At 36.2% G+C, this 26,215-nt stretch overlaps 7 protein-coding genes across 10 annotated transcripts; 6 read left to right on the forward strand and 1 right to left on the reverse strand.

The window, feature by feature from the left end:
• The first annotated feature begins 447 nt into the window (after positions 1-447).
• LOC137573289 (alpha-tocopherol transfer protein-like) lies at positions 448-2,512 on the forward strand. Of its 2 annotated transcripts, none has more exons than XM_068285184.1 (6): positions 448-629; positions 1,395-1,440; positions 1,504-1,585; positions 1,647-1,979; positions 2,042-2,178; positions 2,237-2,512. In XM_068285184.1, the coding sequence occupies exons 1-6, from the start codon at positions 521-523 to the stop codon at positions 2,304-2,306; spliced, it is 777 nt and encodes a 258-aa protein (XP_068141285.1). In that variant the 5' UTR covers positions 448-520; the 3' UTR covers positions 2,307-2,512. The 2 variants fall into 2 exon arrangements, with proteins under 2 accessions (XP_068141285.1, XP_068141284.1); XM_068285183.1 differs by having other exon boundaries at positions 449-629; positions 1,281-1,440.
• Positions 2,513-2,979: 467 nt separating this feature from the next.
• LOC137573318 (alpha-tocopherol transfer protein-like) lies at positions 2,980-4,663 on the forward strand. 2 transcript variants are annotated; one of them, XM_068285246.1, is made up of 5 exons: positions 2,980-3,212; positions 3,476-3,635; positions 3,688-3,769; positions 3,840-4,142; positions 4,214-4,663. In XM_068285246.1, the coding sequence occupies exons 1-5, from the start codon at positions 3,107-3,109 to the stop codon at positions 4,436-4,438; spliced, it is 876 nt and encodes a 291-aa protein (XP_068141347.1). In that variant the 5' UTR covers positions 2,980-3,106; the 3' UTR covers positions 4,439-4,663. The 2 variants fall into 2 exon arrangements, with proteins under 2 accessions (XP_068141347.1, XP_068141348.1); XM_068285247.1 differs by lacking the exon at positions 2,980-3,212 and adding an exon at positions 3,365-3,381.
• A 157-nt stretch (positions 4,664-4,820) lies between these two features.
• On the forward strand, positions 4,821-7,150 carry crn (pre-mRNA splicing factor crn). The gene is made up of 2 exons (XM_068285012.1): positions 4,821-4,958; positions 5,027-7,150. The coding sequence occupies exons 1-2, from the start codon at positions 4,923-4,925 to the stop codon at positions 7,070-7,072; spliced, it is 2,082 nt and encodes a 693-aa protein (XP_068141113.1). The 5' UTR covers positions 4,821-4,922; the 3' UTR covers positions 7,073-7,150.
• A 274-nt stretch (positions 7,151-7,424) lies between these two features.
• Phf7 (PHD finger protein 7) lies at positions 7,425-9,458 on the forward strand. The gene is made up of 3 exons (XM_068285110.1): positions 7,425-7,589; positions 7,655-8,151; positions 8,233-9,458. The coding sequence occupies exons 1-3, from the start codon at positions 7,485-7,487 to the stop codon at positions 9,143-9,145; spliced, it is 1,515 nt and encodes a 504-aa protein (XP_068141211.1). The 5' UTR covers positions 7,425-7,484; the 3' UTR covers positions 9,146-9,458.
• A 323-nt stretch (positions 9,459-9,781) lies between these two features.
• On the forward strand, positions 9,782-14,581 carry Rab35 (RAS oncogene family member Rab35). 2 transcript variants are annotated; one of them, XM_068285173.1, is made up of 4 exons: positions 9,782-9,922; positions 10,405-10,754; positions 12,117-12,416; positions 12,481-14,581. In XM_068285173.1, exons 2-4 carry the CDS (start codon positions 10,703-10,705, stop codon positions 12,729-12,731), a joined length of 603 nt encoding a protein of 200 aa, XP_068141274.1. In that variant the 5' UTR covers positions 9,782-9,922; positions 10,405-10,702; the 3' UTR covers positions 12,732-14,581. The 2 variants fall into 2 exon arrangements, with proteins under 2 accessions (XP_068141274.1, XP_068141275.1); XM_068285174.1 differs by having other exon boundaries at positions 9,894-9,908.
• A 1,694-nt stretch (positions 14,582-16,275) lies between these two features.
• On the forward strand, positions 16,276-17,430 carry LOC137573280 (uncharacterized). Its single transcript, XM_068285172.1, has one exon. The coding sequence runs from the start codon at positions 16,403-16,405 to the stop codon at positions 17,114-17,116; it is 714 nt and encodes a 237-aa protein (XP_068141273.1). The 5' UTR covers positions 16,276-16,402; the 3' UTR covers positions 17,117-17,430.
• Positions 17,431-17,744: 314 nt separating this feature from the next.
• Positions 17,745-25,488, reverse strand: aspr (asperous). The gene is made up of 6 exons (XM_068285081.1): positions 25,311-25,488; positions 22,429-22,612; positions 21,864-22,096; positions 21,670-21,751; positions 18,177-18,790; positions 17,745-18,122 (listed from the first exon to the last, which is right to left on the reverse strand). Exons 1-6 carry the CDS (start codon positions 25,311-25,313, stop codon positions 17,913-17,915), a joined length of 1,326 nt encoding a protein of 441 aa, XP_068141182.1. The 5' UTR covers positions 25,314-25,488; the 3' UTR covers positions 17,745-17,912.
• Positions 25,489-26,215: the final 727 nt, after the last annotated feature.

The raw sequence follows: 26,215 nt of genomic DNA on the forward strand, positions 1-26,215 counted from the left end.
TAAATTGCTACAAATTTTGGCTAATTTACATAGAGACCACAGAGAATTAATAAATTTCCCTTGTTAAATATTTTATTTCATATTCATACTTGTTTAGAGTGGGGCGAAAGGGAGTGAGCAAGCAATTTCTTTGATTTTATACCGAGCCCACTGTATGAGGGTCAGTTCTAATTACGTAGCCGATACCGAAGCAATGTAGTTAGCTCCGACGTCTAGCTATATTCCAATTATACTTACTTGTCACTCTCTCACTACCTCTCTGTCACTCTCTTGGTATGTTTTTTTTTTTTTTGTTTTCTCCTCTCTAACTTTGTATGTTTGCGTTTTTGAGGGGGTGTTGTGGGGTGTGCGGTGTTATGGGGGTGTCTGTATTAGCGGCGAGAGCTTGAACGCTTTATCAATTAAGTGTGCGCCGGTTAAAGGGTACCCGGTTATGCCTTTATTCATACATAGTTTTCAGTTGTAAAAGAAATTCACACCAATTTGGACGCTTCTTTCGGAATCTAAGCTGATCACCAAAATGGATAACAAAGAAATATCATCGTTTATTGATGATAACGATTTAAAGACAAAACTTGACGAATTGCTACACTGGTTCGAGGGCAATCCAAATTTGCCACAAAAAGTTGGTAAGGATTTCTTAACTTGTCCAACAGATCATCGCTGCACTAGGACTTTACATCTATACATACATACATGTATGTACATACATGTGCATATTATATATGTATGTTGAAAGTAGATATATACATATTTAGTTTTAATTATTTTAAAATTAAAGCCCAACAATTTATATTGATAATTATAGTCATTATCAGTTGACTAGAGCATTTGTGTAAATGTATGCGACGCGCACAATATCATAATGAAACCAATATGAATCCATATGTGTACATACATACATACAAATGTATCTATACATACCTATATAATTATAATTACCTGCATAGATATATATGAATGTATTTAGAAATATGTACATACATAAAAACGTTTGTATATACTATATAGTATATAAACATTAAGAATTCTTTCAAGCGAGAAATGCGAGTATTTATAGTATATATGTATGTATGTACCTAAAACCAGAACTAGTTAGCCATATATATTATTTTTCTTTATGGTTCTTTACTTTTATTGTTTTCTAACCAAGATACATACATATGTGGGGATACTAAAAAGATTTATTTCCGGAACTTAAAGTAGATTAAGACCCTTAAATAATAGCAATTAAAAGAATATCAATTATTTTTTCTACATATATGTATGTACATATATAGAACGAATTGTATTGCTGCGCTTTCTAAAATGCATGCAATACGATATGTCCAAGACAAAAACTCTGATCGAGTTAAATTACAGCATACGGAATAAGAATCCAAATTTGTTCATAGATCGTAATATGGAGGATGAGATGACAGCCAAAGGACTTAAAGTATCGTAAGTTAAAAGCAAATGGAAAATCCATTTTCTTGGCATGTCTTACGGATTTTTGTATTGCAGGGATATAGTTATATTACCTGGATTAACACCTGAGCGCTACAAAGTGCTATTTTTTCGCATGGTCGATTTTGATCCAAGTACAGTATGTTTTGAATATCTTAAAATTTGCTAAGCCCACAAATAAACTAATTTACAATTCTTAGCGCAATTCTGTGGAGGAGACCAAAATCTTTTTTATGATGGCCGATGCTCGTTTCACTATGCCCGATGTGGAGAAAACAGAAAAGGAGTTGGCGGCCGGCAATCTATCTGATTCGGATATTGCCGAAGGAGATGTACAAGTTGTCGATATCAAGGGCTATACGATGCGACATTTGGCCTATGTGTCTATATTTGTATTGCGCGTTTATATGCGATTTCTGCAGGAAGCGTACCCATCCCGATTAAGGGCACTACACATTATCAATTGTCCCTCATTTATCGATCGCATGTTGACCGTGATGCGGCCTTTTATACGCGAAGAAGTCCATAAAATGGTAAAACTGACAACAAGAAACATACGAATTTCCGGCAAATTGTTATTTATGTAAAATTTCAGATCAAATATCACACGGAAGGTCTAGAGAGTTTGTATGAGGATGTGCCTAAGGATATGTTGCCCGAGGAGTATGGGGGTAAAGCAGGAACTATGGCTGAACTTAAAACGAAATGGTTACGCACTCTAAAAGAAAAGAGGTGTTTATATTCTGATTATTCAAAGTTGAAACCATCTTTAACGTATTTTTTGTTGCAGTGCCTACCTTAGGGATGAAAAATATTGGCGAAATCAGTCACAGGGTCGAAGTCGTTGGTCTTGGTTCTGACAAACTGCTGAAAACTGAGAATTTTATATGTGATTAAAAACTTGGCACTAGGATGTATATTGGAAATAAGTATCTTGCCCAACTAATATTAGAAAAATTAGATAACAAAAGGGGATATATGTATATTACAGCTTTTAAATACTTTTTTTTTTTATAAAAACAATAAAGTTGCAATATTTTTTTTCTTTACTCTTAAGCAAGAAAAATAGTTTGATATAAATTTCTTTTATACTTTTAATAGAACTAGTAATGGGATTGTTGTGATGTGCAACTGAATTATGATCTATCCAAATCTACTGCAACTCATATTAGGCTTATCTTTTATTACCAATTGGACTGACCAGTGTGGCGCAGTGTTCATTGGTTTATGGCTAATACACAGGGGACGAGAAGGGGAACTAATTAATGAGCCATAAACAAGCTAATGGCGAACCTAAAACACCCAAAAATCATTCAGATTCAATACACGACCTAACAATTAGAGGGAGAAAGAAAGATAGAGTGGGAAGAGAAGAAAAATAGATAAAGAGATGCCCAGCTACACATATTTCATATTCAATTTCATTCAAGCAAACGATTGACTGAAAGCAATTAAAATATATATGTGTATATATATATTACCAACGAAATTGAAATCCAAATTTAAATTCAAATTCAAATCGAAACAAAACATTTTCAACAACAACCAAGCGTAACAAATCAGTTGGCCTCCAGGCTTCAAACGCAACGGTTGCGCTTCAATTTCAAATTTTGATATCTATCGATAACAACGCAAGTTCTTTCTCATCACCAAAGGAGTAATGGCCAAACAAACGAATTTGGACACACATACGGAACAGATGCTGGGAGATTTGGAAGACCTGAAGAATTGGTTCCAACAGAATGAGAAGCTCCCGCAGGAAATTGGTGAGTCCAACAGCTCCATCAGCCCCATCGACCTGACCTGACGCATTCTCGATAACGAAGATAATAAGGCCTTTAATGAGGTCGTTTGTAAGCAAAAGCTAAAGCAGACACACATGCCGGCCGAATGGACATGTTAATAGCTATTCCGCCCAATTGCGTCATCAATATCGTATGCCGGATTGTTTTATATGCATATATAAATATATATACATATGTACCTACACTTTTTCAAGTATTTGATTGTACATATATTTTGAAAACAGAACCGTTGTTGCTGCGTCGTTTCTATCAATGCATGTACGGAAATCTGGAGGATACCAAAAAACTCATCGAGGTTAACTATGCTCTGCGCCAAAAGCATCCACATTTGTTCATCCACAGGGATCCCCTAGATGCTGATAGTCGTAGGACCTTTGATTATGCGTAAGTTCGAGATTTATTAGAGGCGAAGCAAGGATTAATCTTTTTTAAACAGGGATATATTACCATTGCCGGGTCTAACACCGGAAAAGTACAAGGTCTCGCTATATCGTTTCAGAGACTTTGAACCGTCCAAGGTGTGAATATTTGAGGACTACCTTTGGGAGAAAGTATAATTATAATTACGCTTGTTTTTTCTTCTCTAAGATGCATCACACTGAGGATACGCGTGCATTTTTTATGGTCGCTGATTGTCGTTTCATAACCGTTGATGATCCAGCGAATGATGAGGTCTTGTCGGAAGGTGAAGTACAAATTTTCGATATGAAAGGAACCACAATGCGCCATATTTCGCGCTTGACCATTAGTACGCTGCGCGCCTATGTTAAATTTTTGCAATTGGCTTTCCCTGTGCGGCTTCGTGCCATTCATATGGTCAATTGTCCCACTTATTTGGACCGTATTATTAGTGTGGTGAAGCCTTTTATTAGTGATGAGGTGTATAAATTGGTATGCTTGAAGGAAAAATTCAATCAAATAAGTTTAAAGATAAGTTAATATATATACGTGCTTTCGCCTAGATACGCTTTCACACCACCAATATAGAGACGTTATATGATTCTGTGCCCCGCGAGATGCTGCCAGAAGAGTATGGTGGAACTGCTGGATCCTTGGAAAAATTGCGGGAACAAACGCAAAAGATTTTGCTTGATAAAAGAGACTATCTAATGAATCCAAAGCATTGGGTTGTTGAAAAGACTGAAAAGCGTAACGGTCAATCATCGTCGTGGAGAATATTTAAATGAAAATCTTACAAAATGTTATATTTTTTATGTTTTGTTTTTTTTTTTTTGTAGCTAATCAAATAATTTTGGTATTTGTGCATATACATTACATTTATGTATTGTGAGTTCCTCAAGTGTACTAAAGGGTGTTGTACCCTAAAATCATCAACGTATTATATATATTTATTAAGTTCGGCAATGGTTCAAATATAGTTGTAATTGTTATAATGTTTAGCAAAAAACAAATTTTTTTCATGCTAAAACTACGCAGAAACATTTTAAATCCCAACGCTTTTAGCTAACGGTTAATAAAGTCAGTTACAAAAAAGGTATCGCACCTGATAGTTATCGATAGCCTTTAAAGGTTGTATCGCCGTCGATAAAATAAAAAGCTCATCTCTAATGGTTGGGAGTTTTGCGTGTGGAGTGTAAGAATAACAACAATTCAAAGAAAGAAGAAATCGTAACTAGTTTTAAGAGAAGCTTAAACACACACACCAAGATTATGGAACGTCCTCAGAAAATGCCCAAAGTGGCTAAGGTGAGTAATATATATTACAATATTCACACAACGTATAGAAATGTAAACGTTTCCCAATCAACTATCAGGTGAAAAACAAAGCGCCGGCAGAGGTGCAAATCACCGCCGAGCAGCTGCTGCGTGAGGCCAAGGAGCGTGATCTGGAGATTCTGCCACCTCCACCAAAACAGAAAATCTCCGATCCAGCGGAATTAGCAGACTATCAGCAGCGCAAACGGAAAACGTTCGAGGATAATTTACGTAAAAATCGCATGGTGGTCAGTCATTGGATTAAATATGCCCAGTGGGAGGAACAACAGCAAGAGATCCAGCGTGCCCGTTCTATCTGGGAGCGAGCCCTGGACAATGAGCATCGAAATATTACCATATGGCTGAAGTATGCCGAAATGGAAATGAAGAACAAGCAAGTGAACCATGCACGCAATCTGTGGGATCGGGCCGTGACCATAATGCCGCGTGTGAATCAATTCTGGTACAAATACACTTACATGGAAGAGATGCTGGAGAATTTGGCCGGGGCTAGACAGGTGTTCGAGCGCTGGATGGAATGGCTTCCCGAGGAACAGGCCTGGCAGACATATGTAAATTTTGAACTGCGCTACAAGGAAATCGATAGGGCTCGTGAGATCTACGAACGTTTTGTCTACGTACATCCGGATGTAAAGAATTGGATTAAGTTTGCCCGCTTTGAAGAGTCCCATGGCTTTATACATGGATCACGTCGGGTGTACGAAAGAGCTGTAGAGTTCTTTGGAGATGATTTCATAGAGGAGCGGCTGTTCATAGCTTTTGCCCGTTTCGAGGAAGGACAAAAGGAACACGATCGTGTACGAATCATTTACAAATATGCCCTAGATCATTTACCCAAGGATCGCACTCAGGATCTGTTCAAGGCCTATACCATACACGAGAAAAAGTATGGCGATCGAGCCGGGATCGAAGATGTGATTGTATCTAAGCGCAAATATCAATACGAACAAGAGGTAGCCGCCAATCCCACCAATTATGATGCATGGTTTGATTACCTGCGCCTAATCGAGGCCGAAGGCGATGCAGATCAAATCAGGGAGACTTATGAGCGAGCCATAGCTAATGTCCCGCCGGCCAATGAAAAGAATTTCTGGCGTCGTTACATTTACTTGTGGATCAATTATGCCCTTTACGAGGAGCTCGAAGCGGAGGATTTAGAGCGTACACGCCAAATCTACAAGACATGTCTGGATCTGATACCACACAAGCTGTTTACTTTTAGCAAAATATGGCTTCTCTATGCCCAGTTTGAGATTCGCTCCAAACAGCTGCAGTTGGCTCGCAAAACTCTTGGTATGGCCATTGGCATGTGTCCACGGGACAAGATCTTCCGGGGCTATATTGATCTCGAGATTCAGTTGCGTGAATTTGAACGTTGTCGCCTGCTGTATGAGAAATTTCTTGAATTCGGTCCAGAGAATTGTGTCACCTGGATGAAGTTCGCCGAGCTAGAAAATCTATTAGGCGACACGGAACGGGCACGGGCTATTTTCGAGCTGGCCGTCCAGCAATCTCGCTTAGACATGCCAGAATTGCTGTGGAAGGCATATATTGACTTTGAGGTAGCTTTGGGTGAGACGGAGCTGGCCCGACAGCTATACGAACGGTTATTGGAGCGCACTCAACATGTCAAGGTGTGGATGTCATTTGCCAAATTCGAGATGGGCATCAACCATGGTCAAGCCGATGAAAGCGATGCTGATTTGAATGTCCGACTAGCTCGTCGCATTTATGAGAGGGCGAACGAGATGCTCCGACAATTGGGTGATAAGGAGTCACGCGTTTTGCTGTTGGAAGCTTGGCGTGACTTTGAACGGGACCAAGCCAATGATACGATGGCCCTGCAAAAGGTTCTAGACAAAATGCCCCGACGAATTAAGAAACGACAAAAGATTGTATCGGATGATGGCGTTGAAGAGGGATGGGAGGAGATCTTTGACTACATATTCCCCGAGGATGAGATGGCGAGGCCGAATCTGAAACTCTTGGCAGCAGCCAAGATGTGGAAAAATGCGAAAGGAAATACCGATGATACTTCAGCGACGACAGCAACTACAGATGAGTCCACGGTGGAACAGAGTTAATCCCCTTTGAAAAAAAAAAAAAACATACAAATCTATATTCTATTTCTTGTATTAAAAACATTTTTAGATCAGCTAAAACACAGGACTATGGTTTTAATTAAAAAGTAACTGAAACAAAGTAAATGTGTCTTAATCATTTGGCTAGTTTGTCAGTTAAAAAACAAACAACAAAAACAAACTACAATATTCTTTAAAAAAAAAAAAAAAACAATAAATTTTTATTTGAATGCAGGGTCAATTTGCGTTGCCGCCACTGTTATTGATATCGATAATCGATATGCGTCGATTTTTTGCACTCTTCAAAAACTATCTAAACTGGTCCCATCTTTTGTTGTTGCTTTCGCGCTTTTTTTTTGGTTTTATTTGACGGATAATTACTTCCAATTAATTTGTTTGGCTGGTCACCTGCACAATGGTTAAGTGCGTGCTTTGCCGCTCCAGCAAAGAGGATTTGGTAAATTTTGGTCCTTTCCATCGCCTGGACAATGGAAAGCTGTACGTGCATCAGAATTGTTTGGTATGTCGTCGACTTTCTGTGTTTATATGCAATTTTTGTAATAACTATGTCCATTTGTTTAATAGTATCTCAGTTCTGGTCTGGTGCAACGAGGTGATGACAATCACGGCGTGTTGCATTTCCTTACGCCCGACATCGTCAAAGAGGCCGAACGAACCAAACCCTTGCTTTGCTGTTTTTGCCATGAGCAAGGAGCCAACATTGGGTGCTGTAAGGCCAACTGCCGCCGAACATTCCACACTGGGTGCGGCATCGAAAACAAAGTGCACAATCAATTCTGCGAGACATTCAAATCCTTTTGCAATTATCACGTGCGTAGGCATGAATATCGTCCAAAGCCAACAGAGGAGTGTGTCATCTGTTATGAACCGTTAATAGGAGATGGCATGAAATTCAACTATGTGACATTTATTTATTCGCCCTGCTGCCAAAATGGCTGGTACCATAAGACCTGCCTGCAGCGATATGCCAATTCATCCGGTTATTTCTTCAAATGTCCTCTCTGCAATAATTCGGAAACGTTTCGAGATGTCAGCTATTGGGGCATTTCTGTGCCAAATAGGTAAGCATTCTAATATTATTCAAGTCGATATCTTTCATAATTTATGGCTAAATACATATCTTTAATTTCAATCACTTCTAGTGATGCTTCGTGGGAACTTGAACCAGGGGCCTTTCACGAGCAGGCCCAGCGAGATTTAATTTGCCATGCTGCCCGATGTCGGAATTCCAATGGACGCAAAGCCAATAATGAGCAGGAACTCTGTTACTGCAATTCATGTGGCTCAAATCCTGTACATGTTGGTTGTACAAGCCACGGTATATATGAGTGTAATGATTGTCGAATGGTTTCGGATCCCATAGATGATTTAGTCTCGCAAACAAGCAGGAATACATATAGCAGAGCCCCAAACAACAACAATATAAGTATGAATTTAAGTCGTGTACACCAAAAGCTGCGAGCACCCAGCTCCGAACTGTCGTCTGTAGAGTTTGATACTGAAGATGATGCTGACGATGATGATGATAAAATATTTAATTCCTTGGCTGCCATTGGCAAGGAGAATGAGTTAAAAAAAAAGACAACAGTGGAACCGGAACGACTGGCTACCCCAACATCATCAAGGCCAAGGAATCTTCAGACATTAATGCCAAATAACAATGCTAACACAAATGTCCAAGCGGCTCGGTCAAGACGCAGACAAACAATGCATTCAGTTACTCCTTCGGTGCGCAGCAGCGCTCGCCTCAGTGCCAACAAATCTGAGGAGATTAAAGGCATTCTAAAGGATTCCGATCTCGTGGCCAGGCGTACACGAAGTCGCAGTAGTGTTACTTCGGCATCCCCAACGCCATCTTTTAATGCACCTCGTGAAAAGTCTACAATATTATACAAAACTGAGCCTAGATCTGCACGTAGGCGTGCAAACGTTCCCATCGCAAGTCAATCAAATCCTTTGGGTGATCCTTCAAAGCCTTCCACCACACTGGACATCTCATGTGTGGCTAATCGGACCCGGCATCGGTTGCCGGTCTATTTGGCCAATCATAAGTAATAAAATTTTTCTATTTTTTTTTCATTCCTTGATGATATTCAATCTATTTCTATGATTCCGTTAATTATTTAACCATACATACATACATACATCGAATTCCTGAGTTAGAGCGGGACAGATAATTTTGTGTTCGAAGTATTGAATAAATTAGCATTGTAAATATGTATCTAAATATTTGTAACTTAAGTTTATCTTAATAATGTATATATATATATTTGAATTTATGGACTTTCTATGGAACAGCAATATTATTTTGTTAAAAATTTTTTATATTCGCACATAATTTTCTTATATCAAATTTATAAAAATTGAACAGTTATCTTTTCATTTAAAAAACATTTATTTTCTGGTTGTAACTATAATCTTTTTCACAATTATATTATTTCTACAAATATAAGAGAATTCAAATGGAGTTATTATAGTATATTAGGAAATGTAAGTAAAAGAAAGCTAAATTATTTCCAATTTAATTTCTGGAAGGAATATAGGGAATGAACCATTTATGCTGGACATATAAATATTACGTGTAACTTTGTGTCAAATTATTATCGTTAGCTGTTATCGATAGTTTGGTTCCTTATCGACATTATCGGAGCAAAGCTATCGAAGGAACTCCCAGATCTAATTTCTGGTTAATCGGAAACAATCGATAGCAAATCGATACAAATTCCGACGATACAAAATTAAACAAAAAGAAAAAATTAACTAAAAAAAAAACTGGAAAGAAAACGAAAAAGAAAAACAAGAAACGATTAAAAGAAACGTAATACAACGTCTGTGAGTGTGTGACAATTGGGTGGGCGGCATATTAACGTGTTTATCAAAATTGTTGTTACATTTGCCATAAACATATTTTTCCATACATATGCATATATGTACATGCATAGACATATACATATGTATATGGATAGAGCAACAACTACAACAAGGCTTTTGTTGTTTTTGTTCTTACTATTATTCATATTTTTCCCACACACATCAAAAACAATTGATGATAAACGCCAAAGGCGACGGTGACGGCAACGACAAGAGCAACAGCAGAGTTAACAAAAATAATTTGTCTCGAAAGGAAATTAAATAACAAGCAACAATAGCAATAACATAACTTACGTACTTAAATACCACTAATAACAATAGCCAGAGCTTATCACTAAGCAGCAACAACGAAAAATTTCAGCAGCAGCAGAGAGCAAGAACATAATTTTAATAAAACTTTTTTTGTTGTGTTTCTCGCTTCTTTTTTTTTTTATCATACAAAGCCAACAGCCAGCCGGCTGCCTGAGAGAGACAGAGACAAGCCAGAAAGAGAGAGAGAGCAAGTGTGTGTGTGTGAAAGAGAGAGCGAGAGGGCATTAGCTTTCCACTAACAAAAACCCCAAAGGAAGAGTCCAGGAGCCAAAGGAGCCCACCAAAAGAGAAACCAACAACTACATCAAGCATTAGAAACACAATTTTTGTTTGTTTCTTGACAGAAAAAAAGCAAACATTGTTATTTTGTGTGTTTGTTGTTGTTTTGGAGTGTAAATTGCGACAGCAGCAGCAACAACAAAGATAAAAATGGCGCGAGGCTTTGATCATCTGTTCAAATTGCTTATAATTGGCGACAGTGGTAAGTATCATGATAATATATGCCTGATCAAATTCTACAAGTGTTTATTTCAAGCAAGTGTTTATTTCAATCTTATTGCGATTGTTGATAGATATTCTTGAAATATCTTAAAACTCTACATACATACATACATATGTAGTTTGGATTATCAAATTTTCCTCATTTATCACTAAAAGTTTCTTGTAGTAATGTTTTGTTTTGGCTTCAGATAACTCGCCTTTTTGTCCGCATAAAAATAAAGATTGCTTGCCCACAGCTGTTTAATTCAGCATATCCATCATATTGTGAATGGTGCAACATGTGTGTGTGTGTGTGTGTGGCACAAAATATTCCATTTAATTGCTAACGAACCCTCCACCACCCTCCACACTCATTTTCTTTAGTTGGAATCCACAAGATTTACACAGTTTTATTATTTGGTTAGTAGAATTTCAAAATTGTTGATTCACGTTTTTAGTTTAAAATGAAAAACATCAATTGATCGTTATTAGTTGATAAAAGATACGAAACCCCATTGTAATAAGAATACTATACTGGAATTGTACATTGAAATTGTATATTTGGTATTATAGTAATCCGACTTGGGTACCTAAAGAGTCATAGAATCGCTTCCAAACATTTCGAAATGAAAGTTACATTCACATATGTAAGTACATACATACATACATATGTATATATGTACATATAGTGACCCAGCGGTCATTGGCACTCAAATAAATAAAGATTACAATGAAATCCATGAACAGATGCAGCGAGGGGTTAATGGGGCCTGATTATTGGAATTTCGAATAATTTTGTACTTTTTTCCGGCCTTTTTAGTGAATCTTCAATGTTTAGTTTTGAACAGATAAAATGCCTCCAATGAAAATTATTTTCTACAACATAAATCCGTATATAATGAAATCTCTTCTCTGAAACGCACGTGCACATTAATTATTTACATATGTAGATTTTATAGTTCGTGTTAAATTTTCATTGAAATAAACTAGCTTAAATCTCATAACTTTATGGAATGTTTCCGACTAGATACGATAAAACGTTATCGAAAGATTAATTGAGAAAGCCTAAAACAACGAACTTTTAGAGAGCCCTACCCTATATAGAAATGTACAAACTACAACGATAAGAAACTTATAATATATGTAAATACATGTATCGATCTGATCTTGGGAGTGGGTTAAAGAGTTTTCTCTATGGTAAAAAATCGTCAATGGCAAGAGAATCGACGAAAGAGATTACATATGTATATCTAAAGCTAAAGCTTGACTTACTAGGAAATAGTAAGCACATAGTTAGAGAAAGTTGATAAAAGTAATAAAAAAAATTACACCTATTTATCTCGCATGTTTCTCTCTTTTGCAGGTGTAGGCAAATCTTCACTTTTGATACGTTTCTCGGATGACACCTTTTCGGGAAGCTATATAACCACAATCGGTGTGGACTTTAAAATTCGCACCGTTGTCATTGATGGGCTGCGTGTGAAATTGCAAATATGGGATACAGCTGGACAAGAACGCTTTCGCACCATAACCAGCACATATTATCGGGGCACTCATGGCGTTATTATAGTCTATGATGTAACGAATGGTGACTCTTTTGCGAATGTACGGCGTTGGTTGGAAGAGATACAAAATAATTGCGATGTGGTAAATAAAGTATTAGGTGAGTTGTTGTATTAACTAAACAACACGATTTCGTTTTTAATATTTATGGTTTTGCATTGTAGTCGGCAATAAGAATGATGATCCAGATCGTAAGGTGGTCATAACAGAGGATGCGCAACGTTTTGCGAGACAAATGGATATTGAACTGTATGAAACATCCGCCAAAGATAATATCAATGTGGAGGATATGTTTTTATCGATAACGCGGCAAGTGTTAAATCATAAGCTCCGGACCGCCTCAAACGAGCAGCAGAAGGATACCATCAATTTGAAGCATCAAAAGAACAAGAGATCAAAAAAGTGTTGCAGTTGAAACTGGCTATGCAGTTGTCGCAGTCGCAATTACAGCCGGGAGCGGAGTCGACAAAATGGAAATGGGCGTTGTCGTTGTCGCATTGGGGGGCGCGTAGTACAGGTTTATGTGGGGTTTCTTGGAATTCGAGCAGGCACACCAGCACACAAAACACTAGACATAGACACACATCCACACCCACACACACACACACACACAAACACATTTTATATAATATATATATTTATACACGTATATATATATATAGAGCATATTTTTTTTTGTTTTCTTCTGTTTTTATTCGAATTAATGCCACATAGCCGTAAATAAAGTGTAAAGCGCAATTAATTGTATTTAGATATTTCTATAATATATATATATATATATATACACAACCATATATATTTATATGTATAACTTTGAAAACGATATAATTGTATTTACAATATTTAAAGAAAAGAAACTTGCGACAAACTTGGGCTACTCCAAGAAAAGTTGCCGAAAACCGGAGCAACAATAAAATAAAAAAAAAATAACTAGGCCAACAGAAAAAATTTAACAAATTTGTATATATGAATACAAATATTAACATAACATAAATTGTATTATAATTTAGTAAACAAGCAACAAATAATCGAAATCATATGATTTCATGTGTTCAGTATCAGTCCTCATTTTAGTTCACAAATTCAAATGGGATACTTTTGTGCCGATTTGCGTTTCTTTCAAACATCAGAGAAAACAAAATTTACAAAAACTATGTTAAAAGACCTTTTTGCATTAACCAAATTCATTTATTATGTATGCATTCTTAAATTTTATTATTATATACATTAATGTTCTTTTCAAAATCGTTCCAATATGCAATATTTCCTCCTACATATATTCAAGTTGAAGTAACATAAAAAATAAACACACACACACAAACACAGAGAAAACGCAATCTAAATTTAAGACAAAGAAAATATATTAAAAAAAAGAGCAACCATAACTGCTTTATGCTTTGATATTGTATACATTTATGTATATTTATATCTAACTACTTATAATAAACGGTTCCATTAAGTTTTGATCTGTAAAAGTAAAACAAATCTTAGTGCTTGTCGTCCACCTTTGTTTAACTTAATCAAACTGATCACATGGGTTGTATATACCTACATATACATATAGGTATCGTTTCATCGATATAGAATTGTCCGTTTTATCGATCATTACGATCTCAATTTATGCATATATACTCAATACTAGAATTATATCTTATATATTAAATATCAATTGTTTGCCTACACCACCTTCTACATTTGTAAGTTCTTTTTCGGCTTTGAAGAACTAGCTTCCATATATGTATGTATGTGTGTCATGCACGTAAAAAACTACTTTAGTTGAATGCGTTTTGTGTGTTAATTTTCCCCATTTTCATCACAAGTTTATAAACGATTTGGGTTGTCCCTCATTATAGAACGTATGATAGATAAACTTTAACTCACCCAAATAGATGCTAAAGTTTAAAAAATATTTACATATATAATAGGTCTAATAAAATCGGACATTAACGATTTTCAAAATATTTTTTTTGTTTTTTGTTTTTATTTGCTGAAGGGAAAACTACTAATTATAAATAAAAGGAATATGTGTATGTAAATATTTCTCAATATGTACGCCAATTAAGCCCGGTAACCATGATTGGTGTTGGCCAACTCAGTTTTTTTTTTTTATATACATATGTATATCTAAATGAAAAAACAAAAACAACGTATTTATATTAATGTATATTGTAAAACAAAACAAACTGAAAATTGTATACATATGTATTGTGTTTTAACACCAAATATAAATTTGCAAAAACTTTCAGAAAGTGCGGTAAATCTAAACCTAGTTGAATACTATATATACACACACACACATATATACATATATATAACAATAAGTATATGTGCATACCATATTGAACAGAATAAATGAGAATGATTATATATACATACAAATATATAAAGCAACTAATTTCAACTTCTATTGTCAAATCTACACCCCTCGCCAGTACATTAGGTTCACTTCACCAAAAAGTAAAATGATGTGAATAGTTTTCGCATTATTAGGTTACCAAAGTCAAGGGTAGTAAAATGTAAATGTGTATTAATATGTATAGTTAACATAATCAGGAATCATAATTCGAATTGTATGATCCATGGGCTCGAAAATGTTGTTGTATTGAGCGTCTGAGCAATGTTTGTTGGAGCCGAACACCGTTACCTAAGTTAAAATGGCGTTCCTAATTTTCAAGATGGCTGTCAGGAAATTCAAAATGGCCGGTTAAATGACTTCTAGATGGTGGTGCACTATAGTGGGACAGAGAGAGCAACAATTTAATGTAGCAAAATAAGTTTTTTTTATAAAAGGACGTATTTTGAAAGCCTCAATCCGAAATCTTTTTATATATTTTTAGTACAATCCTTTTTGAAAACCGATAATTCCAAACCTTTAGATGTTTATACTCGTAATATCAACAAGGACATTGCATTCATAAGGCAATAACTCTATGAACTCTTAAGTTGTTAATATTCGCTGTTATCTATCGTTATTTAGTGGTTCCAGCTTAGATAATTGGTTGGTAATCGAGTCTTGTAGGCACGACTGACATAAGGCAAAGGTAATTTCTGTGCCGAAGTTTAGATACTCTTATAGCCGTTTTAAAATCTTTCATTCGTTTAATAAATTTCATTGATTTTTTTTTTTTTTTTCAAATATATATTTGGGAAAGTTTCTTGCGAAGCCTACTTTAATAAGATTTTCCTATATTTCTACATTAAGATATGGATATGTTTAGGCATGTGTATGCGGTCGTTCCTTGTCAAATGGAACAGGACTTTGTCCTTGGTCTTAAAAAATTCTCTGAGCAGATCTCTTTCGGTGGTAGAGTGGTTTTTAAACTATTTGCAGTATTTCGGAAAATGAGAAATTGTGTATTTTCGTTCCATTTTTCTAGCATGGGGCTTTCTTTTTTTCGCTTTGTTGTAATTCCCAACTAGTTTAAGGCTTGAACTAATGGCATGGCATTACAATTCTAAAGAAGTTAGCGCAATCAGCTCATGAGACAACAATGTAGTTATGTTAAACATAAAAATTATTGTTGATTGATGTAAAGTCATCATAGTTATAATCCATGAAGACCGTCAGTTGAGTGCTTTTACTACAATTAAATTCCTATAAATATAGATACGCCCATAACTTGGTTCAACTTAACGAAACTCCATTAGCTGGTTAGATTACGACCTGTTTGAAATTTTCACCTTATTTTATTGCATGTCTTCTTTAGACCTCTGTCTTAACTATTTAATAAGGAACTTGATGTCAACCATAGGGAAGTTTGACTGTTTCGACTGCCAAACAAGACTCAAGATGAAGTATACTGGTGGCCTGATGCCATACACATATACTTTTCCAACTTTTTAATAATATATATACTTCATATACTTTGCTGATACTTGATTTTAGAATTTCAAAAACACGATATCACGTTGGCCTCGACATTTCGTTTGGTGATCAGACAATTTCGTTGACTCGAATAGTCAGTGCTAGTTTTAATGTTAACACTTAAGTAGCAGGAAAACAAACAAAACATAATATAATATATATATATATAAATATTTTCTAAATTTCCACATAAGAATATATTTTAGAGATTAACTGACAATATGCCGATTCGTCGCAGTGAACGCGTCCCCTTAACAAGAGATATTCGCCATGCAATTTGCGGACCTGGTTCTAGTTCGGGATCTACTGGTGGTGCTGGTGGTGGCCGTGCCGCATATAACGAGGAGAATGCTGTCGCAGCCGATGACAGTGTACTGGTATCCGGCCATTACCAGGACAATATGGGGCATTTGATGGACCGCAGACGTACTCAAATGGGAGGGGACACAGTGGCCCAGTATCCACGTCCGAATTCCCATGAGGTGGCCATACGCCGTTTGGGTCGAGAATTAGACGAATTTAGGAAGGATCCACCAGATGGCTGCCGTATCGAGATGGTGGGAAATAACATGTTCCATTGGCTGGGCACAATTATCGGACCGAAGGGCACTCCCTATGAGAATGGACATTTCCGTCTAGACTGGAACTTTCCAGTTGACTATCCATTTTCCCCACCCAAAGTGGTATTCCTTACGAAGATCTATCATCCGAATATCGATGAATTGGGCTCTATTTGCATGAATTTACTCACCGAAGACTGGTCACCCGTATTGACCACATCCAAGCTACTGCTATCGATAATGTCCCTCTTATCTGATCCGAATCCAAATGATCCAGTCGATGAGTATATAGCAAATATATTTTTAACCGATCGTTTGACATACAACGAGAATGCCAAGGTGTGGACATCCCGTTATGCCAAACAGGATGCCTAACTGCTGGACTCATTCCAAACACAATGGGCGACAGCAATCATTTGTTTATCAACTTGTCATTGGAAACTGCTGTTAATACTATGGGTGACGGGTGGACGAGGATTCATTTTAAACCTCTATTTATTCTCATGAATGCTACGATACACAGTCTTCTGAATGCTATTTGTTACAAGATTGATTCACTGTTAACACTGAAGCTCACGACTAACACTCAAATATAGAGTAACAAGCAAAGAGAAAAAAACTCAATATTTTGTTAAAATAAAAAAAAAAAGGAAATCCTTCCTATAGTTCGTTTCCGGTCAAACTCAAAATTCGATTGAAAAAATGCATTTTCTTATTTGTCTTCACTAAATTTTAAAGAGGGAAACTTTTTAAGGATAGAATATTTTTTAGAGGAGTCCATGACGAATCATGGCCGGCACGATATCTCGAAAAGTTAAGATCAATCTTTTCTACATCTTAATAATAAACTTTTCCACATAAACCATCAACAATAGAACAATTACAAAAAATGTAGGTATACGATAAGGAGAACCCAGTCCAACCATTCGTTTGTTGTAATTCCCAACTGGTTTTAGGGTCATGGCCATTGGAGTCCTGTAGAAAAGACTGCTGATGGTGATAATCTTTTTCAGAAGATTTTTACGTTTATAAGTAAATCATTGTTTTAATAATGAAAAAGAGCAGCAAATCCAAAAAAAAAAAGAAAGATCGTAAGTGAATTAGAAGTTAGATAAATTGACTGGTGGTTGGTTTTGGCAGGCAGAGCGGCTACATCACTCCATCGTTTTGTCTAGTGATACTTGGCCACGGGGAAGGTGCGTGTCTGACGACATGAGACTAGAGCATCACCCGACTGTCCGGGTGGGCAGCGGCAGACAGCCAAATGAGCCTTGGGCTCACAGCTGGCACCGGTGGCGCATTTGCCAATGCATGGGTCAATGCATTGGTAATTAATGCAGGCTCTATGATCCGGACACTCGCTATTGCTGAGGCATTCGCCCTGGAAAGGCACTCGATTATGATATGATTATGATGGATAATAAGTGCCGCTTACCCGTGAACAGTGGGACAATGGATTGCCTGTATGTCCGGGCAGGCAATTGCAAACAGGACGTTCGCGTCCAGTATTATCGTGTCCGGGCACACAGATGGCATTGGTGCCGCATGGATTGGGATCGCAGAGATCCTCCTTGGTGAAGGGGCGACAACGCACGAACGGATCACCCGTCATGTCTCGCGGACAACTGCACACGGGGGTCAGGCCACGCAGATTGCAATCGGCACCAATGCCGCAAGCTCCTTCACATGTATTTTTGCATATGCCGTAAAAGCAGGCTGGTCGACCAGCTGGACAATCGGAGTCGCCATAGCATTCGGGTCGGCACTCAGTATACGGACTGCCAATATATCCCTTTGGGCACTCACAGACAGCCCGGTGATTGGCGACCGTTTTGCAGGTGGCCCCCGTGCCGCATTGACCACACGATGGCACACACTTGAAGTTGCTGCACATGTCCCGGCTGCTGCAGTCGCCATCGTGGTCGCATTCGTGACGACAGCCACTCAATGGATTGCCCAAATATCCATGCAGACAGGAGCATGTCGGCACACCGTTAATGATCTCGCACTTTGTGTTGATGCCACATGGACTGGGGTGGCATTGTTCCTCTGTAAGTATACAATGAATCAATCGAATCAGTCAATGTAAAAAGCAAACGAGTAAAGTTTTTAAATTTATCTACGACAAATAAACTGAAGCTCAATTCAATGCCCTTGAAATGTCTTTTCCTAGTAGAATTCACTATCTTTAAGCCAAATACTGAGGTTTTCTCCTAACCCTCCTTAAGGACTTCTACTCACGAAATGTAAGTAGAATCGTTCAGATGTATTTCCTTATGTACAGTGTGAAAGAGATTTGTGATTGAGTTTTTTCTTCTTCTTAAAGTCAAATGTGTCTTTCTTGAATAAGTTTTTAGGCCCTAGTAACAAAATATTGAAAGGGAAAATGAATAATTCCTTAAATCAGTTCCGTTTCTCAATTTATTTTTATATTGCCTAAGATTTTTGTATCTCATAAGAAATTTCTCACTAAGCCTACTTTAATTATATTTTTTTTTCCATATTTCTACATTACGAATTTATCTATTCGATTCGAAAAATTTTCAAACTTGATTTCAAATAGGTAATAAAAGATTTGCCGACGTAAGGTTAGGACACACAGAAGGACACGTCGACTCGTCTTCTCATAATGATCTAGAATATATATAAACAATGTTTATGCTACCCTCTACACAAGTTATGTTAAGTTAAGTTAAGAATTAAGTTAAGTTGTTAACTTCAAATGAATATTAAAAAAACTCCATGTCTAGAATCCCTTGAAGTCATATGGACCTGTGAAGGAGATCCAAATATAAAGGAAAACCTCATAAATGGATTATAAACTTTGTGTTTTGGGAAACAAAAGGTCGTCAAAAACAGCCAAATTTAGACAAATATAAATAGAAGAAGTTTATGAAATCAATTTATTTCGATTTCATTCAATACATTTAAATTGGCAACTTGGCGAATCAGAGAAATAAAAGCAAATTACAAGTGCAAAACCAAAACGAAAACGAAAAAAATTATGCGCATAAATGAACTTTGACAATTTGAACTTGATTCGTGTTTTTTGCTGTTGTTGTTATGAGTTATTTAGGGCTATTTCAAGTATGTCGCCTCTCCCCCACCCCATTGCCTCCCTGCTGACCGCAAAAAACCCAATTATTTTGCGCTATGCGACTGCTCAAGTGACTGTAAGAGTGGATAAGAAGCTGCCATTTTATTGTGGGTTGGGGGAAGTCAATGGGGGTCACCACTAAGTACACATACATACATAAAAACATATATATATGCATGCATATATGTATGTATGTATGTATGTATGTGGGGGTCAAGTTCATGACCTGCACATAAATCACACGACCCGGTATAAATCACTACAACAAGAAGAACAATGAATGTCAAAAATGTCAAGAAGTCTATATATGAAAATGCGACAAAAAACCATTTCGTATACTCCATATTGATACCTATTATATGTATGTATAGGTTTGGGTTTCCCATCTGGACAATTTTAAATGGTAGAAGCTCAAAGTTTCCTCTATAATAAGGTAATTTTTTTATCTTCTAGATTGTGTATTCACTCAAAATGTTGTTACTCTATGCGAAATGCCAGAAAGACAAAGAAATTTTCGTCGAATGAAAAAACCCAAAAACCCGGAAACAGAATTTCATTAAATCTCTAATCAAAGACAAATATTTTTCAAACTTCTTAAGTAAAAAACTCAAATTTATCCATTTGTAGTGAGATAATGGTAACCTAGTCACGACTTTTTCTAAAGTGTTGTTAAATTCGTGTCCGCCACTGTCAGTTTCGATTCTTTTGAGAGATGACTCTTTGAAATCAAATTCTAAGATACTTATACATTTTGTTATTGTTAATCATATTTAGAGCATTTGGAAAAGTTATTTTTGAGTTTTCTTTATGAATGGCTCTAAATGGACACAGACAAACTCAAGATGATTTCTGATCTCCTTAAAACATTGTTTCTTTTTAAATATTTTAACAATTTTCGAAAGTGAATGCAAATTATGTTTAATAATATTCTAATAAGCAGCTCGGTTCTTACTCTCAACACGTTTCAACTGGTCATCTTTATGATAAGGTGGATCCTATACAAGAACTATTTAAAGAATGCCAATTCGATTTGCAAATACTTATAGTCAGTTAATCAGCTAATTCTAATAAGAAATAAACAATGAGAAATTCTTATTCGAATCAAATACAAAAATATTGTTTGTGGCTGCGCCTTGAAGAACTTGATTTGTCCTTGATCTTGACCATACTGGGCGTGTAAGACAAAACAAATGATAACAACTAATTACCATAAAGCTAGGGTGTGTGTGTGTGTTTTGTTTTGTTTTCTTATATAAGAATTGAGCGTTTGCTGTCTGTTGTTGTTGTGTATAAAGCTCTTAATAGTCAATATTAAAAATGCTGGCATACAACCTACACATATGTACATATAACATTGTAGAAGTGTAATGTCGGTAATTGTTTGTTGTCGCTCTGACTGTATTTGGTCAAAACCAGCAGCAGTCAATCGGCTACGTCAGTGAAATCGCATAATCGCAATGACAACCAGTCGACACTTGTGGGCAAATAAGTAAGTGAGTGTGTAAGTAGGTTGTGCCTCTAGAACACTCTATTAGGGAAGTGAATAGAAACATTTGCATACATTGTTTAGCTTTCTTTGACGTCTTAGTCTACCATAATACAATAAAGGGCCAATTATTGGTATCTATTGACTTATAAATCCTATCTGTGTATATGATTTCCTTAAGGATTACCATGAATTAATTAAATTTAGAACTGTTTTTCGTTTTGGTTAAAGAAGATGTATTCAGATTGATACTTGTTTTTCCTTTCAAATTATTTAACATTTCCCCGAGTCAAATGTTGAAAATTGTTAAAGAAAATTTCGATTTCGTTTCTTTGTTTCTCTTACCTGGATCGTTGAGATGGCAAGCATGATAAGGATCACCATTATAGCCTGCTGGGCAACTGCAAACGGCGACATGATTCCTGGCCTGTAAGTGAGCAGGTGAAATGAAGCCCGATTATACATGAATCGTTGGCCAAAAAAGAGACAGAGTCAGTCCACTCGAAAATGTGGTTGTAAAGAGCAAGTGAAGAACTTACGTCACAATTGGAGCCAATGCCGCAGGCACCGACACATGGATTAACGCAACGATTGTCCTTACATTGCAGGTCGCCGCGACAGTCGACATTGTCCAGGCACTCACCGCGATTGCAGTGCGTAAGCGGATTACCACTGTAGCCTGGTGGGCAGGAGCAGACCGGACGGCCGCCGGAGGCCTCCTGGCAAACGGCATTCACACCGCATGGATTTCCACTGCATCCGTATGTCTGAGCTTCAATTTTGGTATGTAAAATGGTGGACACGGGTGTAGGGTAAAAGGACCAGGGAGAGAGAGAGAGAGACAAAGAGAAAGATGTGGTATGTAAAGGTGTTCTTGTGCACTGTGTTCGGTTACGAAAAATTCTGCGATTGAGTGTGTTAAAAACTTTTTTTGTGGCAGTAGAAGTTTGGGTGTCATTACATCTAGTCTAAGGCTATATACAAGGTGCAACATATGTATGTAGGTATAACTGTTAGCGCTTGAGGTGCTCTCTTTTTACAATTCATTAAGTGTTGTTTGGTAAATAACTATTTATGTATGTATGTATATTGTTCGGTAAATACCACGTGTGTAGAACGGATCTCTATAGACAACGCGCTGCAGGGAACGACCATCGCCATATGTATAATATGTACGATATGAGCAATTGAGACAACGTTTCTCGATTTTTTTACCTATGGCCAATTGTGGCAGCACACAAACCGCCAGAACGATTAGCGTCACCACGCCTACCAGCTGCTGTTGATGCTGCAAAATAAGATATAGATGGGGAAACAGATACAGATACTATTAGTTAGTTTAGAATTATTCCTCTTGTCAGATGGATATACATATATTCGTGAACGGCATTGAAAACTAAGTCGTTTTGTTTTTCTAACTTTCTCGCTATTATTTTTAGAGATACATATATACTTTTTATTGGTCTAGAATCAGTTTTGATCGGTCAACTAAAAAAGGGAAATGTTCTGAATCAAATCAAAAAAATATTGTCTTTTTGAAAAGGATATGTTTGTGTCCTTGGGATGTATGGATATATATCCCAGTCTGGGGCAATTATCGTGTCACATTTAACTTTTGATCAATGATTATTTAAATATACTCTATATTTGATTGATTTTACATACAGTGGTGGCCACAAATCTAAGACATTTTCGATTTACAAACTTTAGTTTTGAATTTCTAGACATTCAAGTAATTCAATGAACAAATTTTTTAAGTAATTTCTGTGTCCATTACTCTCTTTTAGGCTGGGCAAATATATTTTTAAATTTTTAACATTACAAAAACCCACGAACTTTTTGAAGAAGTTGTTGTTTTTATATAGTAATAATAATAATATTTCTTTTGAAAGTCCGAGAAACCAAAATTTCCAAATTTGTGTGTGTGTAGCTTAAAGGTTGCAATGAAAAGAAGTTTTTTCACTAATTGTAAGATCGTTGCTCGGCAATTATATGATACACATTCTTTCATATGTATGTATGTTAGTTCTATTATAGTTAGTTCGTTATAACGAGCTTTCACTGTATTTAAAAGAGTTAGATACTACTGCCAAAGTCTCTCTGACATCATTGAAGGTAAAACCTTAAATTCATTTACCTGTTAAAACAAAAAAGACAACTAGTGTTTATTTATAAAGAAAAGAAAAAACATATTTTTATGAAATATATCACATCAGATATTTCCTATAATACATATGTATGTATAATACAAGGGTTACAACATCAGATGAAGAAAATCAAAGTGCTTTTAACAGCTAAAAGTTATCCCACGGCAATGACAAAGGTTTTTTTTAAAAATTTGCAATTTGTATTTGGATTTTTTGACTAATGAAAACTCTTTTGAGACCCATCCCTAGATTCACGAAAAGATCGGAAGACTATATCAATCAAAGAAGTCGCCAAAAACAACCAATTTCGATTTTCGCAGCTTATTCTTAGATTTTCTTTAAGTTCACACAAGACTCTTAATAAATTAACGAAGTAGACTATAACATACCGGGAATATATATTTAAATTTGAATATATATTTTAAATTTGGACTTTTTTGAGAGACACTGTTCCCGCAATATTGGATTTGTCAGTGTAGGCAACATCTCATTGTAATGAATGGATAATAATTAAAGACCTTTTGATGGAAGTACATAAAAAACTTAACAAGTTTTAAGCAATTTTTCGTTTTCACAGAATTTAGGAGCCATCTTTCATCAATGACGAACATTAACAATATCTCGCATGTTAAACGAACAAAAAAAACCCAATTTAAATCTTAATATATAAATTGGGTTTTTCTTGTTTGTATGTTTGTTTGTTTGTTTGTTTGTTTGTGTTCCTGTGCATTGGCATTTACTTTATGACTATTCCGACAGGTCACTGCAAACTTAATAGAGCTATTTAATGGATTTGCACCAAATATAGTTTCCGCCGATAATGACGCTGACTTTTTGTCAAGGTGATATGATCGTCATCATCATCATTTGCGCTCTGTGGATGACACATGGAGATACTAAACTTATTGTTGAAAACTTGTTGTTGTCTAACGCTTCTTTGGAAGTTCAATTTCAGCTGAAATATGAATCCAAATACAATGCGATTATGCAAATTGTCACAGCTGCCGTATTGAATTGTTTTTCGACCGGATTTGGTATGATTTAATTTGCCCTACACACTGACATACACACACACACACACACACACTGATGATCTTTGAAGCAAATCGTGGGCGGTTTAATCGAATTTAAATTATAATAATTTCTTTAACAAACATTCCAGATTAGTTTAGTTCAGTTTAGTTACACATTGAATTAAAATTCCATTTTAGGTAAATTTATCATCAATTGGATTAAATTTATATATTTTGCAAATCAAGGATAAATTTTGTCATTGATATACATATGAGTTGATCTTTGTCAAATTTTGGCAATTCAATAAACGACTTAAACGTTGCTCTATTTAATCTAAATAATTATGATGGTCAATGAATTGACTATTAATTTATTAAAGGACTTTATCGAGCGGGTACTAAATCTCCTTATCCTGCAAAGAGTTTCATTTTAAAGCCCTCTGTTGGTATAACTAAGCTGATCGATTGTCTGGATATTCTGTTTGTAATCCATGGAATTAGCCAAGTTTTCTTTGGGGTAACACTCACGTTATCAACTTGTAATGTCCTTCCTTAAAAATTGTCGGAAATTGGTATTAAATCAAAGCTAATGTCCATGGCATTGTTTAGTAATGGGGATTTCCGTTTGTATCAATACTTTTATTACGATTTCTGTTGTATGTATCTATGTTTATTTAGTTACTTTTTGCTTCCATATTTTTATATATTCCATACACGTACTGTACTTAACACACACACACACACAGTCGCACAGTTTTTAATGCATTTTTTATGATGACTTGGGTCTGTTTACATGGTAAACATTTTTGGTTACTGGCCAACTTACCATTCTCCAGTTACCGATACACGGATTCAATTCGATTACAAAGGTCGAAGTATTAAATATTAATAATTTAAATATTTACAAATGAAGGCAACCAAAAAAAAAAAAAAACAAAAATAAATAGAAAGATGATAATAAATAAGAATGAAAATTATATTAAAGAAAAAGAAGTATGTATGCCACTTGAAGCGTTCAATTTGAACTGAAGCACCTTCTAGACGGACCTCAGCTATTTATATGGAGCGTCTCCATTGGCACTACTCTTGGTACACACTCAGGTGAGAACAGTTCAGAGCTGAGATACTGAATGTTGTCGCATTTTGTTGGCGTCATCCCGTTTCTCCATTCAATCTACCAAACACTCCCCCCTTGACGAAAACCTCTCTTCTCTAGTATCACTACCTCTCTTACCTGGTGAACCGGGGGGCCGGTGACGCTTTGACAAACTTGGCTCGGTTTGTCAGTCGGAACTACTTTTTGTTTCGTTGTCAATTTGGTTTTGTTTGATTTCAGCTAAAAGTCATTTGCTGTATCTTGTAGATACACTCGATCAGTTAGTCAGTCAGTCACACAGTGCCACAGTCCCACTGACTGACAGTCAGTCAGTCAGTCAGTTATTCATTCATTCATACATTTTGGTTAGGCATCGAGTTATTTATAATCGCGTACTTGACAACTTGGCTATGGCTCTGAGGTTCGCATTTATGCGTAGGCGTGGGCATTTCATTGTTTTTAACTGAGTGTTGAATACATATATAAATATATATATATACATAGGTATATTTGCATATATTATATGATTCGATTCGGTGTTTAAATACAAGTGTGTATTCCCTACATTATGATTTCGAGGTCTAAATATTGGCTTAAGATTAAGAAATGATGAAATGATTATCGAAATAATTCAG

Source organism: Drosophila tropicalis, unplaced genomic scaffold, assembly GCF_018151085.1.
Source record: "Drosophila tropicalis isolate 14030-0801.00 unplaced genomic scaffold, ASM1815108v1 contig_4, whole genome shotgun sequence".
In the NCBI taxonomy this organism is placed as follows: Eukaryota; Metazoa; Arthropoda; class Insecta; order Diptera; family Drosophilidae; genus Drosophila; species Drosophila tropicalis.

Bases quoted from the DNA above. Each gene is read 5' to 3' on its own strand.
- LOC137573289 (XM_068285183.1), top strand. From the start codon at position 521: ATGGATAACAAAGAAATATCATCGTTTATTGATGATAACGATTTAAAG. The intron at 1,441-1,503 runs GTAAGTTAAAAG...TTTGTATTGCAG, and splicing joins GCCAAAGGACTTAAAGTATC to GGATATAGTTATATTACCTG. The intron at 1,980-2,041 runs GTAAAACTGACA...GTAAAATTTCAG, and splicing joins GCGAAGAAGTCCATAAAATG to ATCAAATATCACACGGAAGG.
- LOC137573318 (XM_068285246.1), top strand. From the start codon at position 3,107: ATGGCCAAACAAACGAATTTGGACACACATACGGAACAGATGCTGGGA. The intron at 3,636-3,687 runs GTAAGTTCGAGA...TTTTTTAAACAG, and splicing joins CGTAGGACCTTTGATTATGC to GGATATATTACCATTGCCGG. The intron at 3,770-3,839 runs GTGTGAATATTT...TTCTTCTCTAAG, and splicing joins GAGACTTTGAACCGTCCAAG to ATGCATCACACTGAGGATAC.
- Phf7 (XM_068285110.1), top strand. From the start codon at position 7,485: ATGGTTAAGTGCGTGCTTTGCCGCTCCAGCAAAGAGGATTTGGTAAAT. The intron at 7,590-7,654 runs GTATGTCGTCGA...TTTGTTTAATAG, and splicing joins ACGTGCATCAGAATTGTTTG to TATCTCAGTTCTGGTCTGGT. The intron at 8,152-8,232 runs GTAAGCATTCTA...AATCACTTCTAG, and splicing joins GGCATTTCTGTGCCAAATAG to TGATGCTTCGTGGGAACTTG.
- LOC137573280 (XM_068285172.1), top strand. From the start codon at position 16,403: ATGCCGATTCGTCGCAGTGAACGCGTCCCCTTAACAAGAGATATTCGC.
- Rab35 (XM_068285173.1), top strand. From the start codon at position 10,703: ATGGCGCGAGGCTTTGATCATCTGTTCAAATTGCTTATAATTGGCGAC. The intron at 10,755-12,116 runs GTAAGTATCATG...TCTCTTTTGCAG, and splicing joins GCTTATAATTGGCGACAGTG to GTGTAGGCAAATCTTCACTT. The intron at 12,417-12,480 runs GTGAGTTGTTGT...TTTGCATTGTAG, and splicing joins TGTGGTAAATAAAGTATTAG to TCGGCAATAAGAATGATGAT.
- crn (XM_068285012.1), top strand. From the start codon at position 4,923: ATGGAACGTCCTCAGAAAATGCCCAAAGTGGCTAAG. The intron at 4,959-5,026 runs GTGAGTAATATA...ATCAACTATCAG, and splicing joins AAATGCCCAAAGTGGCTAAG to GTGAAAAACAAAGCGCCGGC.
- aspr (XM_068285081.1), bottom strand. The intron at 21,752-21,863 runs GTAAGTTCTTCA...GCTCACTTACAG, and splicing joins GCATTGGCTCCAATTGTGAC to GCCAGGAATCATGTCGCCGT. The intron at 18,791-21,669 runs GTAAGAGAAACA...GTATACTTACAG, and splicing joins TTGCCATCTCAACGATCCAG to AGGAACAATGCCACCCCAGT.